The sequence below is a fragment of the Cricetulus griseus genome, chromosome 7 (assembly GCF_003668045.3).
Source record: "Cricetulus griseus strain 17A/GY chromosome 7, alternate assembly CriGri-PICRH-1.0, whole genome shotgun sequence".
NCBI lineage: Eukaryota > Metazoa > Chordata > Mammalia > Rodentia > Cricetidae > Cricetulus > Cricetulus griseus.
In genome coordinates, this window is record NC_048600.1 from 33,084,949 (window position 1) to 33,110,398 (window position 25,450).

At 44.3% G+C, this 25,450-nt stretch overlaps 3 protein-coding genes, 1 long non-coding RNA gene and 1 pseudogene across 12 annotated transcripts in view; 2 read left to right on the plus strand and 3 right to left on the minus strand.

Moving 5' to 3' along the window:
- Window positions 1-13,819, minus strand: part of Bfar (bifunctional apoptosis regulator) — a 37,431-nt gene extending 23,612 nt beyond the window's left edge. For 4 of the 6 annotated variants that reach the window (XM_027424755.2, XM_027424750.2, XM_027424753.2 and 1 more), the window contains exon 1: window positions 13,680-13,813. The gene's annotated coding sequence lies outside the window, so the exon portion shown is untranslated. Of the gene's footprint in view, window positions 1-13,679 lie in introns of all 6 variants that reach the window. The other 2 variants (XM_027424754.2, XM_027424751.2) reach the window with 2 other exon arrangements.
- LOC100772504 (periphilin-1) lies at window positions 6,224-13,819 on the minus strand. Its single transcript, XM_027424756.2, has 2 exons — window positions 13,680-13,819; window positions 6,224-8,110 (listed from the first exon to the last, which is right to left on the minus strand). The coding sequence occupies exon 2, from the start codon at window positions 7,903-7,905 to the stop codon at window positions 6,664-6,666; it is 1,242 nt and encodes a 413-aa protein (XP_027280557.1). The 5' UTR covers window positions 7,906-8,110; window positions 13,680-13,819; the 3' UTR covers window positions 6,224-6,663.
- LOC118239188 lies at window positions 13,795-17,992 on the plus strand (annotated as a pseudogene).
- A 365-nt stretch (window positions 17,993-18,357) lies between these two features.
- Window positions 18,358-22,118, minus strand: LOC107979675. Its single transcript, XR_003486999.2, has 3 exons — window positions 21,982-22,118; window positions 20,316-20,458; window positions 18,358-19,038 (listed from the first exon to the last, which is right to left on the minus strand). It is a non-coding gene; the product is annotated as an uncharacterized LOC107979675 (long non-coding RNA).
- Window positions 22,119-22,142: 24 nt separating this feature from the next.
- The window catches only part of Parn (poly(A)-specific ribonuclease), a 155,708-nt gene continuing 152,400 nt past the window's right edge, over window positions 22,143-25,450 (plus strand). For 3 of the 4 annotated variants that reach the window (XM_027424757.2, XM_027424759.2, XM_027424758.2), the window contains exons 1-5: window positions 22,143-22,301; window positions 22,714-22,791; window positions 24,403-24,482; window positions 24,988-25,055; window positions 25,137-25,218. In XM_027424757.2, coding sequence (XP_027280558.1) covers window positions 22,283-22,301; window positions 22,714-22,791; window positions 24,403-24,482; window positions 24,988-25,055; window positions 25,137-25,218 — 327 coding nt within the window. In that variant the 5' untranslated portion in view covers window positions 22,143-22,282. Of the gene's footprint in view, window positions 22,302-22,713; window positions 22,792-23,674; window positions 23,726-24,402; window positions 24,483-24,987; window positions 25,056-25,136; window positions 25,219-25,450 lie in introns of those variants that run through there. The other variant, XM_035447915.1, reaches the window with a different exon arrangement.

Sequence of the window (25,450 nt, forward strand, 5' to 3'; positions counted from 1 at the left end):
GCAAAGGCAGGTGAGTATGAGTTCAAGGTCAACCTCGTACACGATGGCCAGGGCTACACTGAAAAACTCTTATTCAGAAAAATAAATAAATAAACAAACAAATAAATAAATGGCCCCCATAGGCTCATAGATTTGAATGCTTAGTTACCAGAGAGTGGCACTATTTCAAAGGACTAAAGGAATTAGGTGTGGCCTTATTGGAACAGGTGTGGTCTTGTTGGAGGAAGTGTAACCCTGAAGGTTGGCTTTAAGGTTTCAAAAGCCCATGCCAGGAACAAGCTCTATCTACCCACAGATCAGAATGTAGTTCTCAAGTACTACAACAGTACCATGCTCCCCCATGGTGATAATGGACTAAACCTCTGAAACTGTAAGCAAGCCCCAAATTAAATGTTTTCCTTCATAAAAGTTGCCATGGTCATGGTGTCTCTTTAAAGCAATAGTGCAACCTTAGGGCAAAAAAACCCCGAAATTTAGAAAAGTTGCCTTTAAGCTAATCACAAGACTCCCAAGAGAATCTGTATGCAGTAAGCAACCGGAAACACGAAAGTTGTACCTGCCATCAAGACAGAGTTAAAGCATGGACTTCAGAGCCATTTGCAAAGAAATTAATGTATACTGAAATTAATTTCTAGAAAACAGCCTACTAGTGTCCTGGGACAGCAAATGGTTCAGGCGACTGCTGTCAACCCTGACACCATGGGTTTGATCTGTGGGATCAAACCAATTCCTCCAAATTGTCCTCTGACCTCCACTCATGATCTCTGGCACAGGCATTCCCTTTGCCTATAATAATGTAATAAAAATTTGGTTAAAAACTGGCTGGGTGCTGGTGGCCCACACCTTCAATCCCAGCACTCAGGAGGCAGAAGCAGGCAGATCTCTGGGAGTTACAGGTCAACCTACTCTACAGATCAAGTTCCAGGCCAGGCAGGGATGTACACGGATAAAGTTTTTTTGTTTTTGTTTTTTTAAAGATTTATTTATTATGTATACATCGTCCCTCTTGTATGTATCCCTGCAGGGCAGAAGAGGGCACCAAATTTCATACTGATGGTTGTGAGCCACAATGTGGCTACTGGGAATTGAACTCTGGACCTCTGGAAGAGCAGCCAGTGCTCTTAACCTCTGAGCCATGTCTCCAGGCCCCAGATAAACTCTTGATAAGCCAAAAATAAGCAAGCAAACAAAACTGGCTTGCCAACTAGAACTTTTAAGATTTTTTTCTCATGAGAGCAAAGAAATCACAAGATATTAAAGTTATACTTTATAAGTCATAATACATAAAGCTGGGCTCAGTAACTGTCTCGTAAAACTTCTAGCAAATAAGAAGCTTCAGGGTCCAGTTGTAGTGGCACATGCCAATAGGCTATGCAGAACAGGTAAAGAGAAGCAGAATTCTGTGCATTCAAGAGCAGCCAGGTAACTGAGTTCCAGGCTAGCCAGGGCTACAAACAGAAACCCTGTCTGAAAACAAACAACAGTGTATGCACTGACTATTTGTATTTTGTCTTTTTCGACTTTTTGCTATGTAGCTTAGGCCCCAAACTGGCAGACATCCAACTGCTTCACCCTCCTCAGTGCCAGGGTTACAGTTAAGCACCACCATGCCTATTTTGAAGTTGTTAGGTTCATTTAAATTTAAATTCAAAATCTTAAAAGTAGTTGGATAGTGTACATATCTGTAAATCCAGCACCCAGAGGGAAAGGCAGGAGAACTTCAAGTTCAAGGACAACCTAGGCTACATAGTAAGACTTTGCCACAGACAACCAACCCCAGAAACTACCAGAAACAGAATGCATCCCTCAGTTCAGGTTCTGCTCCTCCTATCAGTATGAACTTGAGTTATTTCCATGGGGGTAAAAAAGCAGTGCTTTTAGAGGAAGATCGATAAAATCTAGTCATAAGCTTCGAGGCAATAGCTTTACTGAACACACCCTGCTGCCCTAGCAATGCATAAAAGGCCTCTTTAAGAAGCCCATTGTCTGAGGCTGTTTACAGCTGTGTTCTGCAAATGTGGCCAGCTGGGGAGGAGGAATCGCCAGCTGTGAGCTGCTTCTCATCGGAGCCTCCTCAGAAGGCAGTTTGAGTCTGGCGAGGGTGGGGGTGCAAGCCTTTAATCCCAGCACTTGAGAGGCAGAGGCTGAAGGATCTCTGAGTTCAAGGTCAGCCTGATTTACAAAGTGAGTTCCAGGACAGCCAGGGCTACACAGAGAAACCCTGTCTCAGGAGAGTGGAGAGAAGAGAAAAAAAAAGCAGCTTGGCTACCTCCTCCTCCTCTGTCTTTTCACCCTGAAGGCTTAAAGGGAGGTGGGGCACAGGGAAATCCTGCACCTTCGTGTCCTCCTGTTCACAGGACACAGATCAAACTACATGTTAATTCAAAACTAATGGGAATGTACATCTGAGTGTGGGAAAAGCCTACTGATCAGCGACCACAGTTCAAGACAAGCTGGTGTTCCCTAGGAGTGCAGAGTACAGCAAAACTCTGGGAGTCCACATAGGAACTGGGCCATGCCAACTCAACTGGAAGCCAGGTCTGAATTCCACACCCTGAATGTGTACATGGAAGGGGCACTTCCTACATGGCAGCTTGGGATTTCTGTTGGTTCTCTGGAGGGACCATCACTCAAATACGATTAAAGATTAGTTTATCCACCAGGAAAAGTCTCTTCACATGTTACATTCTCCTACTTCGGGAGCTGGTTAGAATGGAATGGACCAGGAGGTCTTCACAATGACAAAAGCATTATTGCCTAGTGGCATCCATTCCCCGTCCTACACTAGCCTTTGTCAATAACCATCAACCTGCTGAACCAACATGTGGTCTTCAGCAGGCTGGCTTTCTTAGGATGTCCTTTCTCTGGCTCTTAAACTTTTTCTAAGGCAGGATCTCAGTATGCAGCCCCAACTGATTTTGTTTATTTTATTGAGACAGTTTTTTTTTTTTCTTTATGCAGCATGGCTGTCCTATAATTCACTATGTAGACCAGGCTAGCCTAGAATTCATAGATCCACCTGCCTCTGCATGCTGGGATTAAAGGTATGCACCACCAACATCACAGTTGCTTTTCAAAGTGTATTTGGAGGTAACGGCTAGAGAACCAGTAGTTCAAGGTCATTCTCAAGACACATTACATTCAAGGCCTGAGCTACATGATTCTCTGTCTCACACAGTCGATTTGGCAACATTAAAATAAGCCTGGTTTCACACAGAAATCTAGATTTCTGACTTACTTTAAAAAAAAAAAAAAAGTTAGGCAGCAGTGGTGGTGCAGGCCTTTAGTCCCAGCACCCAGGAAGCAGAAGCAGGTGGATCTCTCTGGTCTACAGAGCTAGTTCTAGGACAGCCAAAGCTACATAAAGAAACCCTGTCTTGAAAAACAAGATGTGAAGGGGACAACAGGGTCTACTCTCACGATGTGGTGCTCACTGGTTGTCTAGGGCAGGTGAGCCAGGCCCCCAAGTTCTCAGCTTCTGCCTGAATGTGATGCCTTGAGAGTGGAAAGCTATGTGTGGAGTTGTCTCTAGGCTAACTGGCTTTGAAATAGTCAACTTTGGGGCTTCTGTTATTAAGTTTTCTATCTTGGTTTGCTATCAGCCTAGGTCTTTCACAGGTCCAGCTGCTGCTGCTGCTGCTGCTTCTTCCTTCTTCTTCTTCTTCTTCTTCTTCTTCTTCTTCTTCTTCTTCTTCTTCTTCTTCTTCTTCTTCTTCTTCTTCTTCTTCTTCTTCCTTCTTTTTTAAAGAGTGGGGAGCTACAGAAACAGGCTTTGTTTATCATGTGTGAAACACTTGGATAACCTGAAGACAGGGACCACAGGGGTTTAAGACAATAGTCCCTGATGACTTGGGCCACATGTTTTGTTTTGTGACGGGTCTCTTATTGTAAACCAGGCTAGGCTTGAACTCACCAGTTCTGGCTGCTGCTACTAGAGGTATGACCCACCTCTCTGAGGTATGTCTCAGCATGATTTTTTTCCCCTATTTTCAAGACATAGTTACCTAGTGAAGTAGTCATCTGAAAATCTGTGAATGAAAGAGGATGCTAGAATACATACAATCCCCCCAATGATGCTTTGATACTGAAGAACCTGACATCAATGAATCTGTCTATTCATCTTGACCTACTTAGTTATTTGGAGGGCTACTTACCATCTCAGGGCTGTGGCTCTGCTAGTATCAGTTGTCTTTGTCAGTTGCCTATATAGGAAAGCCACTACTACTTAGTCAATTGGTAATTATTTCGAGAGCCAAAGTTGTTTTAAGTTTTAATTACTGTGCCTAAAAGATCCATAAAACAAAAATGCCTCTAAGCTCTAAACTTACTTGCCTGAGGACAGATACTTCCTGAAATGCTGGAGGCTATTTATTTATGATAAAAAAGGCACGCTTTTCCCTCTTAACAAGTTTGTTTGACTCAACTGCACCTACATGTGCTTGATCACATGCAGGCAGGAAATCCATCAGGATACACGTACACTTGCCTGAATGGAGGTAGGAGGAAATGAATGGGCAGGAAATACACCTGATATATGCCTACCTTTGATGGGAAATACATAGCCTTAGGGTTTTTGCCATATAAGCCTTTACAAACTGTGATTCATCACCATTCTCTGGGAACACCAGAATGGATATGGCCAGAGTTTGTCATCGGGGCCAGTATTTAACTAAAGCTTTCTTCAAATCTGGCTCAAAATTGTGGTAGTGATCTTATCCTCCCTCACCCAGTGGATTAATGATATCTCTCTAACCACCCATCAGTCTTCCCTTCTTACTTTATTTGTGGACATGAGCAGAGTTCTCATTTTATCTCCAGATCAGGAGCTCATCTGTTCTTGCCTCATCCAATTCCCCTTTAATTCTTTGAAAGCTGGACTTATTTTAAAACAATCACTATTGATTGTACCTGATGCGCTATGGCACATGGTCAGAAAACAACTTTGTGGAGTCTGTTTTCTTTCCACTTTATGTGGTTTCTGAGGCTGAGCACAAGTTGCCAGGCCTGCTGGCCAAGCAATTTTACCAGCTATATTACAGGCCCCTGAAAACTGGAGTTTGGTGGTTCACTTCTGCAATACTAGTCCTGGGAGGCTGAGGCAAGAGGACTGCTCCTCTTTCAAGGCCAGCCTTGTCTACAGATTGAGATCATTTAAGCCTGCCCCTACCTTGTTAAAATGAAAACTGAAACAATCTATCCTCAGTGTAAGCACTCAGGCATTATATTGACCTGCCCTTGTTACCTGGCAGAATGCACGCAGGCAGTACCCTGGTCAGCCCAAGGTTCCATGACTACTAGTCTGCAAGCAGGTACAAAGGACCCCTTTAAAAGAAAGACCTCCCTATCCACTTAGGCTCTCTCACTATTCCTCTGCGGAAGACAGGACTTTTCTATCTCCCTCTTCTCTTCTCTCCTCTTTCTGTGTCTCTTTTCTCTTTCCTCCCCCACCCCCTTTCCCTTTCTAATAAAACTCCTCATTTAAGCTCCATCTGCCTCGAATGTCTGCCCCCACCTCAGTTACCCTCGCCTGCCGTGGAATCCGCCAAGGTAGCCCTCCCTCTTTATCCTAACAGATCTGACACTATCTGGAACATGAACGCCAACAGATATTAGAGTGAACATGTAACAGAGAACATACAAACTCAAAACAGAAGGGAGGCCTAGTCTAGGATACCACTTCAGTGCCCACCTATCTCTCATGACTACCAAATAAAAATTAATGTGCCCAGATTAAACGAGGCAAAGGTCAGAAATGGCAGACAGAACAGAATGTTAGTGGAATTCCTGTAGACAGAAAAACTGACTCTTCTATTAATAAGACAGAAGCATTTCCAGTTACTGTTTAAAACCTTCTATTTTTCCAATTCTGAAATGACTCTTTCTGGAGAAGGTCAGGGGTCAGTAGGATAAAGGTAGCATACTCCTTTAGATGATGACTTGTTGCCTGAACTTGGATTGCCTTGCAGTTGTGTTGGGCAAGACAAGGGCAGGCTGAGAAAGGCTGAGCCTACCATCTGCTGTCTCTGTGGCAGTTATTTGAGGACCTATTTCTGTACCATACCTAGCAGTTGTTCAACAACTCAGAAAGCTTTTAACAAAACATAAAGCCTAGTATAATGGCAGCTTCACATGCCTTTAATCCCAGCGCTTGGGAGGCAAAGGCAGGAGGATCTCTGAGTTTGAGATTGGCCTGGTCTATAGAGAGTTGGTTGTATTCTCAAGATACCAAAGTACCAGTTTATTAAAGTAATAAACTTTAATGTAGGATATGTTTAATACAAGAAACAAAGCCTAAGAAAAAGCCAATAAAAACCACAACTCAAATGCTAACATTTTACATACTATCATTCACTATAAAGTCCAGCCTCTAACTATAAAGTACACCTGGGCCACACATTCTTGTACTTGGAAGACTACAGAACATGAGTAAGAGCAGAAAGCTGCTCCCCAGAGGCTAAGACACTCACTGAACATTGGTGTGTGTATGAATTAGAAGGCTCTATAGGTGGAATAGAGTTCTGAATAGATTATTTTAAAGTGACCATTTTAGATTTTACTTGACACTGGAGTATTTCCTTTCATCACAAACACTCCATATTTGAAACACTTATGCAATTCTCTAATTAACAATCAAGGAGCACTTTTCTGCTAGAGCACCAATTCTTAAGAAGCATCATACTCTGCAATGAACTGCCTAAGCTCTTTCACACACCGCTCACTTATTTCATGCAAATTCTGCCTAAGTGCAAACTGAATGGACTTTTCTAATGAAGGATCTTTGTCAACCAGCATTTTCACCACCATCCCGAAGGTTTCACAGTCTTGGTGGTATGCTTGTTCAATTTCCTTGGTTTTTGATGCTATTGCTTTAAGGCGATTAGTTAGCTGGTCATCAACTAATTCTGTGCGTTCAGTTCTGTTTGACTCAGGTTCCTGTGGCTGATCCGTAAGTAATTGTTCTGTGAGTCCCACCTTAAACTCAGAAATTTTAGGTAAGTCACTTTCATCTGCCACCTTAGGCTTTTCTACTGTCTGACTGCTGGTAGCTTCAGGAAGTCCCTTTTCATTGAATTTGTTGTATTTGTTTAAAACTTCTGATGAAGGAACTGTTGAAGAACTTGCTGGGTGTGTGTCTCTTAATGTTTTCAAAGACTGGCCAGGTCTCTTTTGCCCTCCTTCTGGCTTTTCTTCTCTGTGCCATCTGTAGAAAGCATGAGCATGCCTGGACTGCCTAAGATCTGACAAAGGGGAAGAATGTCGTCTGCTTCGTTTTGGGGAGTGCCCGCCACTGGATCCAGATCTGCTACGTGGGGAGTTCTTCTGACCTACACTTGACTTTCTGAAAAAATGAGAATCCCCTTTATGGGGAGACCGCTCTCTTGAATAATGGGAAGAGGAGGAACATTTTCTTCTAAAATCATCTTTCATATCCCTATACTCATGCTGTCGGTTTGTAGAAAGACCATCTCTTGTTATCCTCAGGCCAGATTCGTCACTGTGAGCGTTCTGGCTTGCAGAAAGACCATCTCTTGTCATCTTCAGGTCAGATTCATCACTGTGGGCATTCTGGCTTGCAGAAAGACCATCTTTTGTTATCCTCAGGCCAGATTCATCACTGTGGGCATTCTGGCTTAGAGAAAGACCATCTCTTGTTATCTTCAGGTCAGATTCATCACTGTGAGCATTCTGGCTTACAGAAAGACCATCTCTTGTTATTCTCAGGCCAGATTCATCACTGTAGGCATTCTGGCTTGCAGAAAGACCATCTCTTGTTATCTTCAGGTCAGATTCATCACTGTGGGCATTCTGAGGAGGTATTTTGTCATACAGTCCATTAGACCACATCTCATCTTCTCTGTATACTGATCTTGGACGGTGACCAAGGATAACAGGGATGTGAAGCATGGATGGTTAGGCTGGCCACAAGTTCACCAAGACAGTCTTAGCAGTCCTTTAATGGACACTGAGACACTGGCCTCAAATTTCACCTGCACCCTAGATAGGCTGAACTCTAGCAGACATGGGCTCCAGTTTGGATTGATGGCTCCAGGTTCCAGGATGCTGGCACGCAGGCTGCCACGGGAGGAGTTAGAGGTCTGGTTGGTTTGTGCTGGTGAGTAAAAGTCAAGTATAAGCTGGTGGTGATGGCACATGCCTTTAATCCCAGCACTTGGGAGGCAGAGGCAGGTGGATCACTGTGAGCTCGAGGCCAGCCTGGTCTACAGAGCAAGTTCCAGGACAGGCTCCAAAGCTACAGAGAAACCCTGTCTCGAAAAACAAAACAAAACAACAACAAAAAACCAATAAAACAAAACAAAAAAGGCAAGTATAAACTGCCTTGTATTAATTTTTGGGAACAATAGGTTTCTTACAACCTCTGAAAGGTCAGTGCACACCTCTTATAGATTTATGAGTTAAAAAAGGTGCCAAGAGGTTCAATACCTGTCCATATCAATACTTAAAGACAAATCATTCTGTAAACTCAACTCTTCCCCAACTTGGCCTTGTCCCCCACTTACTGAGATCTCTATCAGAAAGAGGCCTGTTCTCCACCAGCAATCTCTCAAAATACCTAATACTGTGCTGGTTATAGTAGCAACATTTAGCTGGGCATAGTTGGGCACACCTTTAGTCCCGGCACTCAGGAGGCAAAGGCAGGATTTCTGGGGGTTCCAGGCCAGCCAGGTCTACATACCAAGTTTCAGGACAGCCAGAGCTACACAGTGAGACTTTGTCTCAAAAAAACAAAAACAAAAACAAGTGAACAAACAAATAAACAAACAAATCAGTAAAATTACCAACTTCCTCAGTGATCTTTAGTCATAGAAGTGACCTAGAACCAGGCAGTGCTGGTGCATTCTTTTAATCCGAGCGCTGGGGGTGGGTGGGGGGTGGGGTAGAAGTAGGTGGATCTCTGTTAGTTCAAGGTGAGCCTGGTCTATAAATCGAGTTCCAGGGCAGGCTCCAAAGCTACAGAGAAACCCTGTCTTGAAAAACCAAACCAAACCAAAAAAAAAAAAAAAAAAAAAAAAAAGAAGAAAAGAAAAAAAAAAGTGACCTAGCTCTGTATTCTTTTTGCATATTAAGCCACCAGAACAATGGTTCTCAACCTCCCTAATGCTGCCATCCTTTAATACACTTCCTCATGTTGTGGTGACCCCCAGCCATAAAATTATTTTCATTGCTACTTCATAAAGGTAATTTTGCTACTGTTACGAACTGTAATGTAAACAAACATCTGTGTTTTCTAAGGTCTTAGGTGACCCCTGTAAACGGGTCATTTGAACCCCAAAGGGGTCCCTACCCTCAAACTGAGAACCACTGCATTAGAAAGTAAATCTGTATCACAGTTGGGTGGCACAGGCCTTAATTCCAGCACTCAGGAGGCAGAGACAGGTAGATCTCTGTGAGTTTGAGGTCAGCCTGGTCTACAAATTGAGTTCCAGGACAGCCAGGACTGTTACAGAGAGAAACTCTGTCTTGAAAAAACAAAAACAACTCTCCCAACCCAAAAACCACTACAAACCTATGACTCAAGACTTTCCTTTTTCCTTTATGCCAAATACATTCCATCTTCACTTTTAACTCTGGCAAGGGCAAGGGCAGAACAGAGGACATGATCCAAATGTTCTGCAGCCTGCTTCCCCCATATAGCAGCCTTCTCATGAGTCCCATATACTTCTTAGAAGAGTAAAATGCACTTGCTGACCTCATTCCTATACTTTGCACATATTTTTTCTCTCTCCAAATCCTGGGCTCCTTAATTCCAGAGTCAAACCACAGTAAAGCCTATTACAGCCTCTTATGTCACAGAACAGCTATAAGACGGGGCTCTAGATATTTGCAGATGAAAACGGAAGTGACAAATATCTCTTTATCAATGTAGCTCTAAAAACCTTCACCAGAATCCCGTTGGAAACAGTGAACTTGAATTAGGATGTCTGAGAACAAGGGAGAGGAGTACAGTTCTCCTTTTGTATCTGCTCCAGAACTTCCAGAGGTGCCAGAATCTGATTCTGCAAATTCCTTTCTGGGCAAGGACAGTGTTTACATGTGGCTTATGCACTGTATCCTATAGCCTTTAGTCCTCTTTTTTTGTTGTTGTTCTGTTTTGTTTTTTGAGACAGTGTTTTTCTGAAGCCTTTACTGCCCTGGAACTTCCTCTGGAGATCCATTCACCTGCCTGTCTCCCAAGCACTGGGATTAAAGGCATGTGCCACCACTGCCTGGCTCCTTTAGACATCTATTGGGACACATGCTCAGTATATATGCAACCAAAGTGGGATAGACTACAAAGTTCACATAAACAAAATACCATGGAAACAATGTCCATCATGCTGGAGAGACTGAGGATCTGTGAAATGGTAGGAGGCTATTGCAGAGTATACATGCCTGCATATGGCTCCATTCCTCTGGATTCAGTGTAGCACTTAGCATATGGTAAATCCAAATTTTGCTTTTTGGAACTTCCTGGATTTTTCTGGCAGGGCCAGGGATTAAACTCAGGACCACTGTACATGCTAGATACACCATCCCAATGAACTACTTTCTCTAGCCCCAAATTTAACTTAAAAATTCTTTTCCCTACCGGTTGTTGAATTTGTAGATATGCATTCCATGGATATGTATCTAAAATAAGTGTTTCACAAGCTTATCATAAGCCTGGAAGTTTAGGACTCCATGCAATCTACATGTAAATGTCTAAATATGTCTTAGACTAAAGTACAGCTAAAGTGAAACTTAAATATCACTTCCTATTCTTTTTTCGAATCTGTCTGACAGATCTGATGACAGAAGTCTATAATCCCAGCAGCTAAGAGCTAGAGGCAGAACCAGGATTTCAATGTCATCCTTAGTTCAAGCCAGCCAATGATACATGAAACTGTCTCAAAACAAAATATTCCCTACTACAAAAAATTAAAACCCACAGATGTGAGATATTCACTTCAGAATCTGCATGGCCAAATAGTAAATTAACTTTTCTAGGACTGGGAACTGTACCCAGGACTTCGTAGATTCTAAACAGACACTCTACAACAGAGGCAATGACCTTCAGCTCTAATCCACATTAACTAAGGCTTTGAACTTGAAATCTTACTGCCTCAGTCTATCAAGTAGGTGGGATTAAAGGTCTGTGCCACAAGGCCTTGGCTTGTTAAAACACCATGTCTGGCTGTCAAACAGCATTTTCACTTATAGCATAAATGCCAGGCAGTTAAATCTTAGCTCAACCATTAGCTGGAGATCTCAAGCAAGTCATTTACCTTTCTTTGTATCACCTGTAAAATGGGCATAACAACAACACAGCCTCAAGGCTATTCACGACAACTAAGAACAGGCTCCATGACAATGTTATTTCTATTAAAAATACACTAAGTTCACAGACCACAATTGTAGTCCCATCAATAAACTTCTACTCCTTGGTTTCTTTTTCATATACTCCTCCTAAAATGACTAAGGTATGCCATCTTGTCTTGACTGTATTTTGTTTGTTCTCAGTCCTCTATCTCCTTTCCCCAATGGTCACATCTGAGATTATGCCTAAAATAACTACTATGTTCTGCCAGGAACGAACATTTAAGGATACTATGACATTTGATAAAATTTATGGTCGTAGTGGTTTTTGCCTTTAAAAACTATCCCTGAGCTTGGCAACCAAGACATTTTTCTGAGGCACAAGACCACTCTTGGTCTGGCCATCATTTTAAAAGAACTTAAAACTTTTAATTGGCGGGGCTGAAGAGATGGCTCAGGGGTTAAGAGCACTGCCCGTTCTTCCAGAAGTCCTGAATTCAATTCCCAGCCAACCACATGGTGGTTCCCAACCATCTATAATGTAGTCTGGTGCCCTCTTCTGGAGCGCAGGATACATGCAGGCAGAACACTGTATACATAATAAATCTTAAAAAAAACAAACAAAAAACTTTTAATTGGCTTAATCAACATGGTTCCTGTCTACGCAGCTGTGTAAGGTTTATCTGTGTTACCTAATGTTTGAGACTATTTGATAGAGTGCTTGCTTGCTTACTAGGTTCTATCATTAGCACTGTATAAACTGGGCATGGTGGCACACACCTGTAATCTCAGCACTCATGGAAAACTGCCATATTTCTGAATCATGAGACTGGGAATCAAAAGAGTGAAATTTTATCACTAGTGTCAATTTAGTTTCATTTTCCCCTCTGCATTTCCTGTTACCCGATTCAGAAAGCCAGGAAAATCAGAAGTCCAAGCGTTGTCCTTGGCAAGCCTGGACTACATGGGCTCTATCTCAAAAGCAAAACAAGCTAGGCATGGTGGCATGTGCTTTTAATCCCTGCACTCCGAAGGCAGAGGCAGGTGTATTTCTGTCAATTTGAGGTCATCCCAGTCTGAGTTCCGAGGCAGTCAGGACTACAGGGAAACCCTGTCTCAAAACAATAAGCAAAAACTACCCCCCCCCCCCCCCCCGCCCCAAGCCAAACCAAAAGAAGTCTTCAGAGTGAGGCTAACCTAGGATCCCAACCTGGTCACCTTTGTTCTCCTTGAGTCTCATTATTTCCCATTATCAGTCTACACTTGTATCAACGTTTTAAAGGATTGTGGGAAATAGATGCCAAACTGTGTCCACAGATATATAAAAAGTTTGCTGGATGACTGACTGATATTAAGGAGATTACTAATAGCCGAATTTTACTAGTGACTAGTGTTGTTAGGATATATCTGAAACTGGAGGGAAAAGAAAAAAAGGGGGGGTCTGAATAGCACAGGAGTAGGGTTTTTTTATCAGGTCTGTGAAAGATAAACCCAGGCATATACTGAGTACTTGGGTCAGGACACATCCAAGCTGTTTACAAAATAGCGGTGACAAGATCACACAAAACTGCATAGGCACAGCACAGGCACGTGGTCCTGGGGTGTGCCTAAAGATAAGAGGAAAACTCCTTTGTATAGGCCTCTCCTGGTGTGACGTTGGGGCTACCCCAAGGACGAACCAATGGTCTTCGCGGGAACAACTCATTGGCAACAGCTGCAGGCATAACAACGCTCCCACTTATATTTTCTCTTTCCTACCAAAGTTAGGGGTTCGCCCCTTGACCAACTAAAGATCCCCAGTTAGACACATTTTCTCTCTCTCTCTCTCTCTCTCTCTCTCTCTCTCTCTCTCTCTCTCTCTCTCTCTCTCTCTCTCTCTCTCACACACACACACACACACACACACACACACACACACACACACGCTCCCCTTAGTAAAAGATTTCTGAGCGGTGAATATGGAAATGAGAAGAGAAAAGCTCTAAGTCAGCCCAGTGTGACTTTGGAGTTTGAAGTTCCCTTTTCTGAGCTTCCCAATATGAACCCTCTGCCTTGGGACAGGAAGGGTTCGGATCCAGCGGACGTGACGAGCACCCCTAGCCCGCAGGTGTGTGGAAGCATGACCCCCTTGTCTACCACCCCTGGGGACCAGTGGCTTGGATCCAGACCCCGACGCGGGCAAGGCCTAGAGACCCACGGCGGCGTGGGTCCTCGCCTCGGAAGGCGGTGCGCAGCCCGGCAGGTCACTTGCAGCGCCCCGGCCGGGTCAGGAAAAGCCCGCGAGGCTGGGCCACCCTGCCGGTGCGTCTCGGGGAGCGTGGTCCGTTCCATCTCAAGCCAGCGCCCTGCCGCCCCGTTACCCTCCCCGCCGTGTTGAAGCTCACCTCGCCACTAGTCCCGAGACCCACTCGGTCACCGCCACCCGCCAGGAGCCCTGCGGAAGCAGAGGGAAAGCGTCCCAATTCGCTTCCGGAAATAACCCAGGTCTGCGGGTCGACCATGCGGGGCTCCCTCGACCATAGAGGAGAGGTCCTTCTTTCGCCGCAGACTCTCAACCCCAAGCGACCTCCTCACTGCCTAGAGCGGCCGCTCCGGGGAACGGGGCGCCGCATGCGCACTAATGCAACCCGCCCACTTTTCGTGTGGTCGGAGGACGGAAGTCACAGCCCGAGGGTGAGGAGGTGTTTTCTGTTAAGTGTCCCTCCTGGAACGTGTTCCTGTATTTAGATGAGCTAGCGTTGGTCAGGCATTAACATAATTCTTTCACAATTCCCGTATGCACCACAATAAACCTTACCTTTATATTCATGCAGAAAACCACAGAGGCAGTGCTTAAAATTTCATTTATGGAGTCGGGATTTGGAATAAACGGACGTTTACCCCGCAGCCACCCACTTCGGTATGGAACTGTTAAGAATTCACAGCGCTGTGTTTTTCAATCGTTTTAGACATTGTGAAATGGGCGACCAAAACAGGAAAAACACACCTTGAGGGTTAAGGATTCTATTTGCAGTTAAGACAAGTTAGGAGTAAGTTCCTCTTTGTCCTGTGTTAAATCCTTGCAAGTTAAGCACGCCACCAGGGTTTCTCAGTGTAGCTTTGGAGCCTATCCTGGAACTAGCTTTTTTAGACCTGGCTGGTCTGGAACCTACCTGCCTCTGCCTCCTGAGTGCTGGGATTAAAGGCATGCACCATCACTGCTGGGCAAGGTTTCTACTTGTAATTAAGAAGTTCCTGTTTGTTCTGTGAAGGTAAAGGGCTCTGTTTGTAATTAAAGAATAGGTTCCCATTGCCAGGAAGTGGTGGCATACAACTTTAATCCCAACATTTATGAGGTAGAGGCAGGAGGATCTCTGAGTTTAAGGCCAGCCTGGTCTACAGAGTGATTTTCAAGACAGCCAGAGCTGCACAGAGAAAACCTGTCTCAAACAACAACAACAAAATTCTATTTGTAATTAAGAATAAATCCCAGTTTCTTATGTAAACTGCCTGCAACCCCTTCAAGTACTGAATTGCAACCCTATTCACCTGTTAATCCTATTACCCTTGTTCTCACTTCCCTTTCTTTGTGTCTTTCTAACAAGGTTGTAAGGAGCCTTGTAACCAGGCAGGCAAAGGCCTGACTGGAGGGAGATTAAGACAAAGGTTACAACCAGGTAGGCAAAAAGGCGTGGCTGAAGAAAGATTAAAAAGAAAGGGAGTATAGGCCCACTGTGTGACCATTGTAGATAAAGAGTGAGAATGTGTGGAGTGTGGCAAAGTGTGATAAGCAAGATTTAGCAAACTATTTAAGGACCAGCTTAGAACTGGGAACTTTAGTGTACCACGACTCTATGTCCTGGAGCTCTCCTCCACTAACCTGAAACAACCAGTCCATCAAGCTGAGTGCTGCCCAGTTCTGAACCCAGGCCCTCAGGAGACTCGACAGCCTGAATCCAGAGAATAGAAGCCTTGAGCCCGAAACTGCAGGCCACTGCAGGAGAGGTACAAACCACCCCCAACCCCCCATTCCCGCTATAGGTACCCTCCTGCTATGAGCCTATTGTCTGTGGTTCTTAGGATTGTTTGCTTATGCTTGTGTGTTACTTTGACATAAGTGTGAAGTAAAATTTATATACTCAAAACCAACTCCCTGAGTTTGTCATTCCTCCCAGGTCAAAACCTGGTAAGGGCTGAGACAAATGTATAACAGCCATCTCTCTTACCCTGCTGAACACCTTATCTCTCCCATAAAAGGGCTTCTCTCTCAAATCCCAATTTAGGCTGAGACAGCAAGCTGGCCAGTCCCTGGTATACCGCAAGATACAGAATGCTTTAGTTGGACAATTGTGAATTTGATCTTTTCGCCTTGAAGATTCTCAAATTTGACAACATTTTTAAGTTGTTGAAGATGGGGCTGGGGATGAAACACCGGTATAGTGCTTGCCCATCATATTTGGTGTGCTGAGTTTTATCTCCAACAGCATATAACCTAATTGAGAGAAGTGAAACACCTGTAATCCCAGCACTGGGCAGGGAGTAGACAAGAGGATCAGAAAGAAGTTCAAGATTCTCCCTTAACTTGGGAGTGAGTTTGAGACCAGCCATCTCTAAATGAACAAATAAGACAATTCCTCTCAAACTGGTAAAGAGTAAAAATGATCTCTGCTAGTGCAAGAAGTGTGAATCTCCTTTCTAGAGAATAATCTGGCAAAAGTGTAAACTTTTCTTCATTGTGATAGGTGATACATAACAGAATTTACTTTTTTTTCCGTTTTTGAGACAGCCTTTGTAGCTCAGGTTAGTCTTGAATTTCAGATCCTCTCAAATCATCCTCCCCAAATGTTTTGAGTTCAGGTATGTTAAGGAGACCCCCCAGAGTGGTGATTCCCTCCCAGTTCCTAGATTAGGCACAAACCACACCAAAACGCATGTTTCACAGAGAGATCCTTTACTAATTGGGAAAGAAAGGGTAAAGTGGCTGCTTTCTGACTCAGAAAAACAACAGCATCTGACTGCAGGTGTAATTTTTAAGAAGAGAAAAAAGGGAGGTCTGTGTTAGAATGGGCTAGGATGTAGTGATGTATTTTGATTAGGCATGTTAATTAGGTGAGTCAAAGGGGGTTTCTGATTGCTGAACTTTAATACTTTGATAGCTGGACCTTGGTTGTTAGGAGGAGAAAGTGGCCAAATAAGGGAATGGATCTTGGGGAATAGCTTTAGGAATAGAAGCTAACAGCAAATAAGAGGGAATTGGAGAGACTAGCAAGGTCTGCTAGAGCCATGCTCACCATGTTCAAGCAAGCCAGAGTCTCTTCAGCATGCCCTACATCATTCATCTGTCTGTCTGTCTGTCTGTCTGTCTGTCTGTCTGTCTATCTATCTATCTCTCTATCTCTCTATCTATCCATGCATCCATCCATCCATCCATTTGTGGTTTGGTTTTTTGAGACAGGGTTTCTCTGTGTAGCCCTAACTATCCTAGAACTCACTCTGTAGACCAGGCTGGCCTCAGACTCAGAGATATACCTGCCTCCACCTCCTGAGTGCTGGGATGAAAGGCGCTCACCCTACCTGGCACCCAGTTGAATTCTTACCTGGTAAACATACAGATTCTTACAGGATAAACAGAAACTCCTCAGGAATCACACCAGATGGGTTTCTATTTGTCAGGAAAGCCACTGCTTCCCTTCTCTGCTCCTGATGACCAACCACCTTGGGCAAAGTGCAGCTAGTTTCCAATTAACCTTAACAGCCTACCTCAGTTCCAAGTCCCCACAGCAATTTCCAGACTGTCCTGACTGCAGGCCACCTCTAGTTGCTCCTGCCTGATAAAACTGTCAAAACTTTTCTGGCCAAGCTGCTGTTCTCTACCCCTCTGAGGCAGCCTGACAGTTTGTTCCCCAATAAATTGTTCTTTCTACCCATAGAGTGGTCTAGCTTGGTGGTTTCACTGACAGAGAACCAGAGTTCAGTTCTAAGGAGCCATGTCAGAGAGCGGACAACCACTGGTAACTCCAGCTCTAGAGGATCTGATGACCTTTTCTAGCCTCTGTGGGCACCTACATGAGGCATACACACACACACACACACACACACACACACGTACACACAGACACAGACACACACACACACATTAAAAAAAATAAGATGAGGTGCTGGGTCAAGGGTCACCGGCAACATAGCGGCGGTGTTGACCTTCCGCCGGCTGCTGGCTCTCCCTAGGGTTGCGCGGGCTTTCGGGGTGCGAGTGTCGCCCAGCGGGGAGAAGATCACGCACACCGGCCAGATTTATGATGAAAAAGACTACAGGAGGATTCGGTTTGTAGATCGTCAGAAAGAGGTGAATGAAAACTTCGCCATTGATTTAATAGCAGAGCAGCCCGTGAAATGAGGTGGACCATCAGGTCATTGCCTGCGATGGGGGTGGTGGTGCCCTGGGCCACCTCAAGGTGTACATAAATTTGGACAAAAAAACGAAAACGGGGACGTGTAGCTACTGTGGCCTGCAATTCAAGCAGCATCTTCACTAGTGTGGGCTGTGTCCTGGTCCTCTGACACCTGTGGGACATCTCCATGTTAGGTGTTTTGGTGTGAGGTCACTGCTCTATTAACGGTGTCCCTTCTTATGAATAAAAGATGCTACCATCATGGACAAAAAAAAAATAAGATGAAATGTTTCAGGAATCTTTCTGGAATAAGCACTTTGATACTGATGAGAGTGGAAGACAGGTGATGTCACTGATGGACCAAAGCAGGATAGTTCTGAAAGGCTCCGATGCAGCTTGCATTCTTATACTCTAAAACTGCAAGGTGGTACAGGCAAGCCAGCCAGATTTTATGGAACTGCAATGACAGTCAACAGGTTGCTAATGGTAACAATTCATTGTTACAGCTATTTTCCCAGTTCGTTCTGTTCCAGGTAGAAAGTGAAGTCTTGCTTGGCAAATAGGCAGTGCAAGCAGTAGTTTAAGTAAATCACCAATTACACCAGTCAGTACCTAATACTTTACTTTTTTTTTTTTTTACTGTATTCTACTTCGAAATATTTAAAAATAAACAAACAACCCATACTATCTTTGATACGGACTAACAGCAACTCCTAATTTATTAAGAAATCAGTGCCTAAACCCTCCCAAGTTCTTTTTGACATGTACTCTATGTTAAACTGAATCACATAATATAAAACTTCCTGGCATCCCCTACATTTTAAATATTAAATTAATTTATTTTACATCCCAACCACAGTTTCCTCTCTCTCCTCTCTTCCCATTCCCTGCCCCCATCTCCCTCTTGCCCCCCCCATTCACTCTTCCGTTTTTGATCCATAAAGGGCAGGTCTCCCATGGATATCAACAAATCATGTATATCAAGTTTTGGTAGGACTAATCTCCTCCCTATGTATTAAGGCTGGGCAAGGCAACCCAGTATAAGAATAGGTTCCCAAAAGCCAACCAAAGCATTGGGGACATCTGCTTCCCCTGATCCCACTGTTAGGAGTCCCACAAATAGATGAAGCTACACAAGTGTCACATATATGTAGAGGGCCTGAGTCAGTCCCATGCAAACTCCCTGGTTGTTGGCTCAGACTCTGTGAGCTCCTGTGAGCCCAGGTTAGTTGATTTTGTGGGTTTTCCTGTGATGTCCTTGAACTCTCTGACTTGTACAATCCTCCCTCTCTTCAGCAGGATTCCCCGAGCTCGGTCTAATGTTTGATTGTGAGTCTCTGCATTTGTTTCCATCAGTTACTGGATGAAGCCTCTCCTATGACAATGGGGGTAGACACCAATCTATGAGTATAGTAGAATATCATAGGCATCATTACATTGACTTTTTTCCCAAGGGTGTTTGGTTCTATCCTACGTCTCTGGGTAATCCATCTTCTGTGTCCTGGTACTCCAGGCAGTGTCAAGGGTGGACTCATTCTCATGAGTGACATGGGTCTTAGGCTGGACTAGCCACTGGTTGGCCATTCCTATAATCACTGCATCACCCTTGTCCCAGCACATCCCATAGGCAGGACAGACTGTAGGTCAAAGGTTATGTGGCTAGGTTGGCGTCCTGCTGGGGAAAGTCCTTCTGTGTATATGATTGTTTTATTGGTTGATAAATAAAGCACTGTTGGCCAATAGGGAAGCAAGTTAGGCGGGACTAGGAGAGAAGGAGGATTCTGAGAAATGTAATAAAGAGAGGTCGCCATGTGATCCAGGGAAGAGGGGGCACATGTCAGGTGTCCTCAGCAAGATAAGTCATTATAAAAATGTATAGATTTATGGTTATGGTTGATACTTAAGACAGAACTAGCAAATAAGAAATCTTAGTCATTGGCCAGCAGCATTGTAACTAATATAAGACTCAGTGTGTTATTTGGGGGCCCTGAAACGGACAGCTGGTGGAAAGAGTTATTGTTACACTGTCCTAATCCCTTCACTGGAAGTCTTGCCTGGTCATTGGAGATGGCTGGTTCAGGCTACATATCCACTATTGCTAGGGTTCATCCTTGCAGATTCTGGGGAATTTCTCTTACAACAGGTTTCTACTTGACCCTGAAATGCTCTCCCTTTCCATTCATCTCTTTCAATATCCCCCCACCCCCTAAAATTTTATGAAAATCTGATATTCATTCCCTTCTTTGGATTGTTTTGGGGATTTTTTTCTGAGCAGTTCATGGTCTCCACTGCCATTCCTTTGAGGATGTCATGCGTGCTCTCTCCCTCTGTCTTCCTATATCTCTTATTTTTGAAGGGACCAGACCCTCTCCTAGCCCCTCTCTTTAGCAGTCATGATAGGCTACAGAAAAGACATGTAGGCCTCTGATGTCAGCACATGTCACAAAGAAACCCTTCCCCCTACCTTCTTGGAGCCTAGAGCCAAAACTGAACACAAAGAAACTGCAGACCTGCTGGGCAGAGGCAGGTACATCTCTGTGAGTTCGAGACCAGCCTAGTCTACAAGAGCTAGTTCCAGGACAACCTTCAAAGCCACAGAGAAACTTTGTCTTGGACACCCCCCCCCCCAAATAGGAACTCCAGACCCCTTACCTTAGCCTTCTGGACACTCGGTTCCTGGAAACCATGTTTGGCCGCAAAGAAACTCTAGGAGAGACCAAAACCTTCCCTGTAGTCTCCAGGATATTCAGATATTCAGTTCTGAAAACTATTGGTGTCTATGTACAACAGGCCACCTGCAAGTAACAAGACAAAGCTATAGAAACCACAGAATTTTCCCTCTTAGCACCAATCAATGAGAATAATTGACACACAGGTATTTCATGCCAAAATATGACTTTAAAAATTTCCTAATTGTTCCCCAAATGTCAACCAATCAGGAACCGACCCGTACTTCTTCCCTCCCGGTGATGTAACCCTGCAGTTTTTTCCTTTAAAAATCCTAGCAGTATACAGGGAACTCACTTCCTCTGGTGGCTGCTGTGTCAGCTAGCTAGACAAGGCCCCTGTCATGGTTGGATGGAGCAATAAACCTTGCTTTTGCAGTTCAGTGGGTCTGTCTCCCTGGTGGTTTGGGGATCTTTGAGACTTGGGCATAACATTTTCACTTTTTTTTTTTAAAGGTTTATTTAATTTTTGGGCAGTGGTGGAGTATGCCTTTGATCCCAGCACTTGGGAGGCAGAGGCGGGCAGATCTCAGTGAGTTCAAGGCCAGCCTGCTCTACAGAGAGAGTTCCAGGACATCCAGGACTGTTACACAGAGAAACTCTGTCTCAGGGAAAAAAAATAGTAAAGATTTTTCTTTTTTTAATATATATAGCGTTCTACCTGCATGCATGCCTGCATGCCAGAAGAGGGCATCGTTGCAGATGGTTGTAAGCCACCACGTGGTTGCTGGGAATTGAACCTGGGTCCTCTGGAAGAGCTTAACTTTTGAGCCATCTCTCCAGTACCCCCCCCCCTTTTTTTTTTTTTTTGAGAGAGGATCTCACTATGTAACTCTGGCCAGCCTGGAAGGCAGAGATATGCCTGTTTCTACCTCTAAGGTGCAGGTGTTAAAAGTATGTACCACCACACAGCTCCAGTGGGGACAGTCACCATACTTTCTCATTATGGTATCCTCATGCTATCAGAGTGGCATGGAGCTGGAACGAAATACACAGGGGCTGAGAATTGGTTACATAGGTAAGAGCACTTACGGTCAAATCAACAAGACTTAGTACAAATCCCCAGCACCCAAATAAAAAGACAGGCACAGCCCTGCAGGCCTGTAACCCCAGTGCTGGGAGACAGAGACTGGCATCTTAGGAGCTCTCTGGAAAGCTATTCCGGCTGAAACAGTGAGAGAGCAGAGAACCAGAGAAGACACCGGAGGTCCTCCTTTGCCTACCCTGGCGATCGATCACCAAACACAAACATGCATGCACACATATACCCCTCCAACACCACCCCACAAATTAAGCAAATAACATTATATACACATATATTTATTTTTAGACAGATTCACATTATGTCTCCTAAGCGGCCTGGAATTTGCAATTCCCCTGCCTCAATTTCAGGCCCAGGGGAGAAAGGTACAAAAATCTCTAGATCAAGCCTTCGGTGGTGTCGCATGCCTTTAATCCCAGCATTGTAGTGGCAGAGGCAGGCGGATCTCTGTGAGTTAGAGGCCAGCCTACTCTACCCAGAGAGTCCAGGACAGATAGAGCTGTTACACAGAGAAACCCTGTCTCGAAAAACCAAAGAAACCAAAGCAAACCAAAACAACAACAGCAAAAATCTCTTGATCAACTAGGTGTCAGAGTAGGAATTTCTTCAACAGGTGGGCCGGGGTTTGGGACCTTCTTGCTTCCTAGTAGCCTAGGCCCTCAGCCTCCGCCCCACCCCTGCCGTGACGCAGCTCTGACGCAGGCGCAGCAGCGCGCGCTGTTTCCGGAAGTGTCCACCGCGGGCTGTTTCTTGGCCGCCTCCGACACCGCTTTCGCTGCTCTTTGCTGCGGAACTCTGCGCGTGGACCGGCGTCGGCCTGGGCGGGGCCGGGGTTCCGTCTGCGCGGCAGAATGGAGATAATCCGGAGCAGTGCGTGTCCGCTGTGTAGCCCCCCACCTTGTCCCCAAGCCTACCCGGCGTGCTAGGCCCAGACCTCGTGTGCTTGGCGGGACCCGGGGCCAAGTCAGTCCTGCTGGCTTTGCTTCTTCCGAAGCTGGTGCTGCTGCCTGTCCCTCTGCGAAACATGCACCCTTAGGACCCTTGCCTTCTTCCCCCGTGCACCTTCTCTGGCTTAGCACCTATTCAGTCGTGCACACTTGAGGTCTTGACTCCTGTCTAGCCACCCTTGAAGTTGTCTCCCTGTGGTCCTTGCATACCTTAGGGATTTGCCCATCTCTTCCGTGGCCCTGGGTGCTCCTCCGGACCCTTCTCCCATATCCTTTTAGTTGGTGGGCAGGAAGGCCGGCTACCTGTTCTGAGCCTCTTCTTGGTTTCTCTGCAGATTTTAAGAGTAATCTTCACAAAGTGTACCAGGCCATAGAGGAGGCTGACTTCTTCGCCATCGATGGGGAATTTTCAGGTATCACTCCCTGGAAAGCTCTGAGCTTACTTACACCTTGTATAGCTAAGGCTCCTTTCCTAATCTTGCTGGTTATGGAAAAAGCGTGGGAGAGATGCAGTGGTTCTGTGGTCAGGTTGTGAGGTTTGTGGATACAGATTATATTTCTGGTGCGGCTTAAAACAATTTAGGTGACTATGGTTAAACAAGAGGTTTAGTTTTTGTGGTTGTTTTCTTGTTTTGTTTTGTATTTTTCTAGACTTGGTTTCTCTGTATAACAGTTTTGGTAGGCCTGGAACTCTGTAGACTGGGCTGGCCTTGAACTCATGGAGACCCACCTGCTTCTGGGATCAAAGGCATGGGTGCACCCGGGATCTCTCCATCTTTCTTTAACAAACAGGTTCTCTTGACCTGGCGGTGGTGGTGCACGCCTTTAATCCCAGCACTTGGTAGGCAGAGGCGCATCTCTGTGAGTTCGAGGCCAGCCTGGTCTACAAAGCTACAACAGAGAAACCCTGCCTTGAAAAAACAAAAACAAACAAACAAAAACCCACATTCTCCTCTGGAACCTAGAGCTGGCCTTTCAATCAGTCAGCAGCCCTCAGGATCTATCTGCTTCTCCCCACAAGCACTCCAGTGCTAGGGTTTCAGGTGTGTGTTGTCATGTCCAACTTTTATATGGTGAAGGTCCAAATTTGGGTCCTTTTGTTTGCATGGCAAGCACTTTACCTTTTGAGCCATTTCCCCAGCCCTATTTCAGTTGTTCTTAAATAGTTTTTGCAATTTGGTGGCATTAATTACTCACATGTTGCTGTGCAGCTGGCACCATCCATTTCTGGAATTTTTTTTTTTTTAAATCTTAAACACGCACATTACTCATGGAATTATCCATTACTCCCTTTAGCCTCTCTCAGCCATCATTAGTCTTTGATTGTGACCATTCTAGACACATCATGTAAGTATTTTTGACTGGCCAGGGCTACACTTGGATGACAAATGATGATATTACTTAATGCTTTAGTGGAAATCTTTATTTAGTAGCTCAGTAGATACATGTGTGCATGCATTTGTGTTTGTGTCTATGTATAAGCGTGTACACATATATGTGTATGGGTGGAGGCTAGCGTATAACATTGGATGCTTTCCTAAATCAAATTCTGTCTTTTTTTTTTTTTTTTTTTTTTTTTTTTTAGACAGCATCTTTTACTGAGCCTAGAAGTCACTAGATTGGCTATCTGGCCAATGTGGTCCAGGGATCCATTGTCTCTGCCTCCCCTGTGATACATGTAGCTGTTTCCATGGGTTCTGGGGACTCCAACTCAGGTCCTCATGCTTACACAGCAAGTGTTTTGCTGACTAATCCATCTCTCCAACCCTTAATTATTATTTGTCTATGAATGCAGGAATCTAATCCAGGCTCTCTCATGTGCAAGGCAAGCAAGCACTTCTGTCAGTGAACAACAACCACCACACACATTAATGTTAATTTTGAAAAAGTATGACATAGACACTTTGAATTCATTTTAACTAATAGGAATGTGATAGACACTGAATGGAGACTGACGCTGTAGCATGTGACAGTTTTACACTAGCATTTATTAGTGAGCCCAATCCTTATTTTGTATGATCTAGGAATCAGCGATGGACCCTCAGTCACTGCATTGACAAGTGGTTTTGACACCCCAGAAGAGAGATATCAGAAGCTTAAAAAGGCAAGTAGATATGCTCAAGAGTCTTTTTCTCTGTCATGTGGATCCTGCTATTGAATTATGAAGAGGTGGAATCATTAAACTTACACTTGCGTGTTTTCTAAGTGAGGTGTGTCTTCTGAACACCAGCCACAAAATAACACTTTAGTTATGTTTAAAATAGCAGAAATTAATTGTTTGTTGTAAAACATTCTGAAGGCTATTCTTAAAATTAATTTGATATGTAGGAAATAAATATGATGTAGTTGTAGTAATTTGGAAATAGGTCTAATACTATGCTCTGGGGATGATAGATGGTTTCTTAGTTGGGAACTGTGTATAAATGAATAAGACTTTTGATATATAGCCTGCACAGTCTGTTCCCTCCAGTCTGTTCATAGTGAGTGATCCCTCCAGTCTGTTCTGCTGAAGTCATAGTGAGTGATTCAGAAAGTCACCAGGTTGAAAATACTTGCTCATGTCAGATATGTGGCTCTCTTGTGACTGATGTTTTATTTTCCTTTTTCAGCATTCTATGGACTTTTTGCTGTTTCAGTTTGGACTTTGCGCTTTTAAGTATGACCACACAGATTCCAAGTAGGTTGTCTTAATAGTTGGGAATTCCTAAGTTGTCTCCTGTTATCATCCCTAAGTGTCCCTTTTTTCTTATTTTCCTAGGTATATAACGAAGTCATTTAACTTCTATGTTTTCCCCAAGCCTTTCAGTAGGTCCTCACCAGATGTCAAGTTTGTTTGCCAGGTTAGTAGTGGAACTGCATTTTCCCACTAATGAAGTGCTGATGGGATGGAGTGGAAATGTAGAATTCCTTTAGATTTAGCTCTAGCGCCTGGAGGGTCAGTTACGAGAGTGCTTGCCCAGCACGAATGATGCCCTGGGTTCCATCTCCAGTACCACATAGTGGTGAATGCCTGGGATTCAGCCTTGGGAGGGAGGTGGAAGTAGAGGGATCATTAATTAGAAATCATCCTTG

What these genes read in the sequence shown, in the direction of transcription:
- LOC100772504 (XM_027424756.2), bottom strand. Translation starts at nt 7,905, where the DNA reads ATGCTTCACATCCCTGTTATCCTTGGTCACCGTCCAAGATCAGTATAC.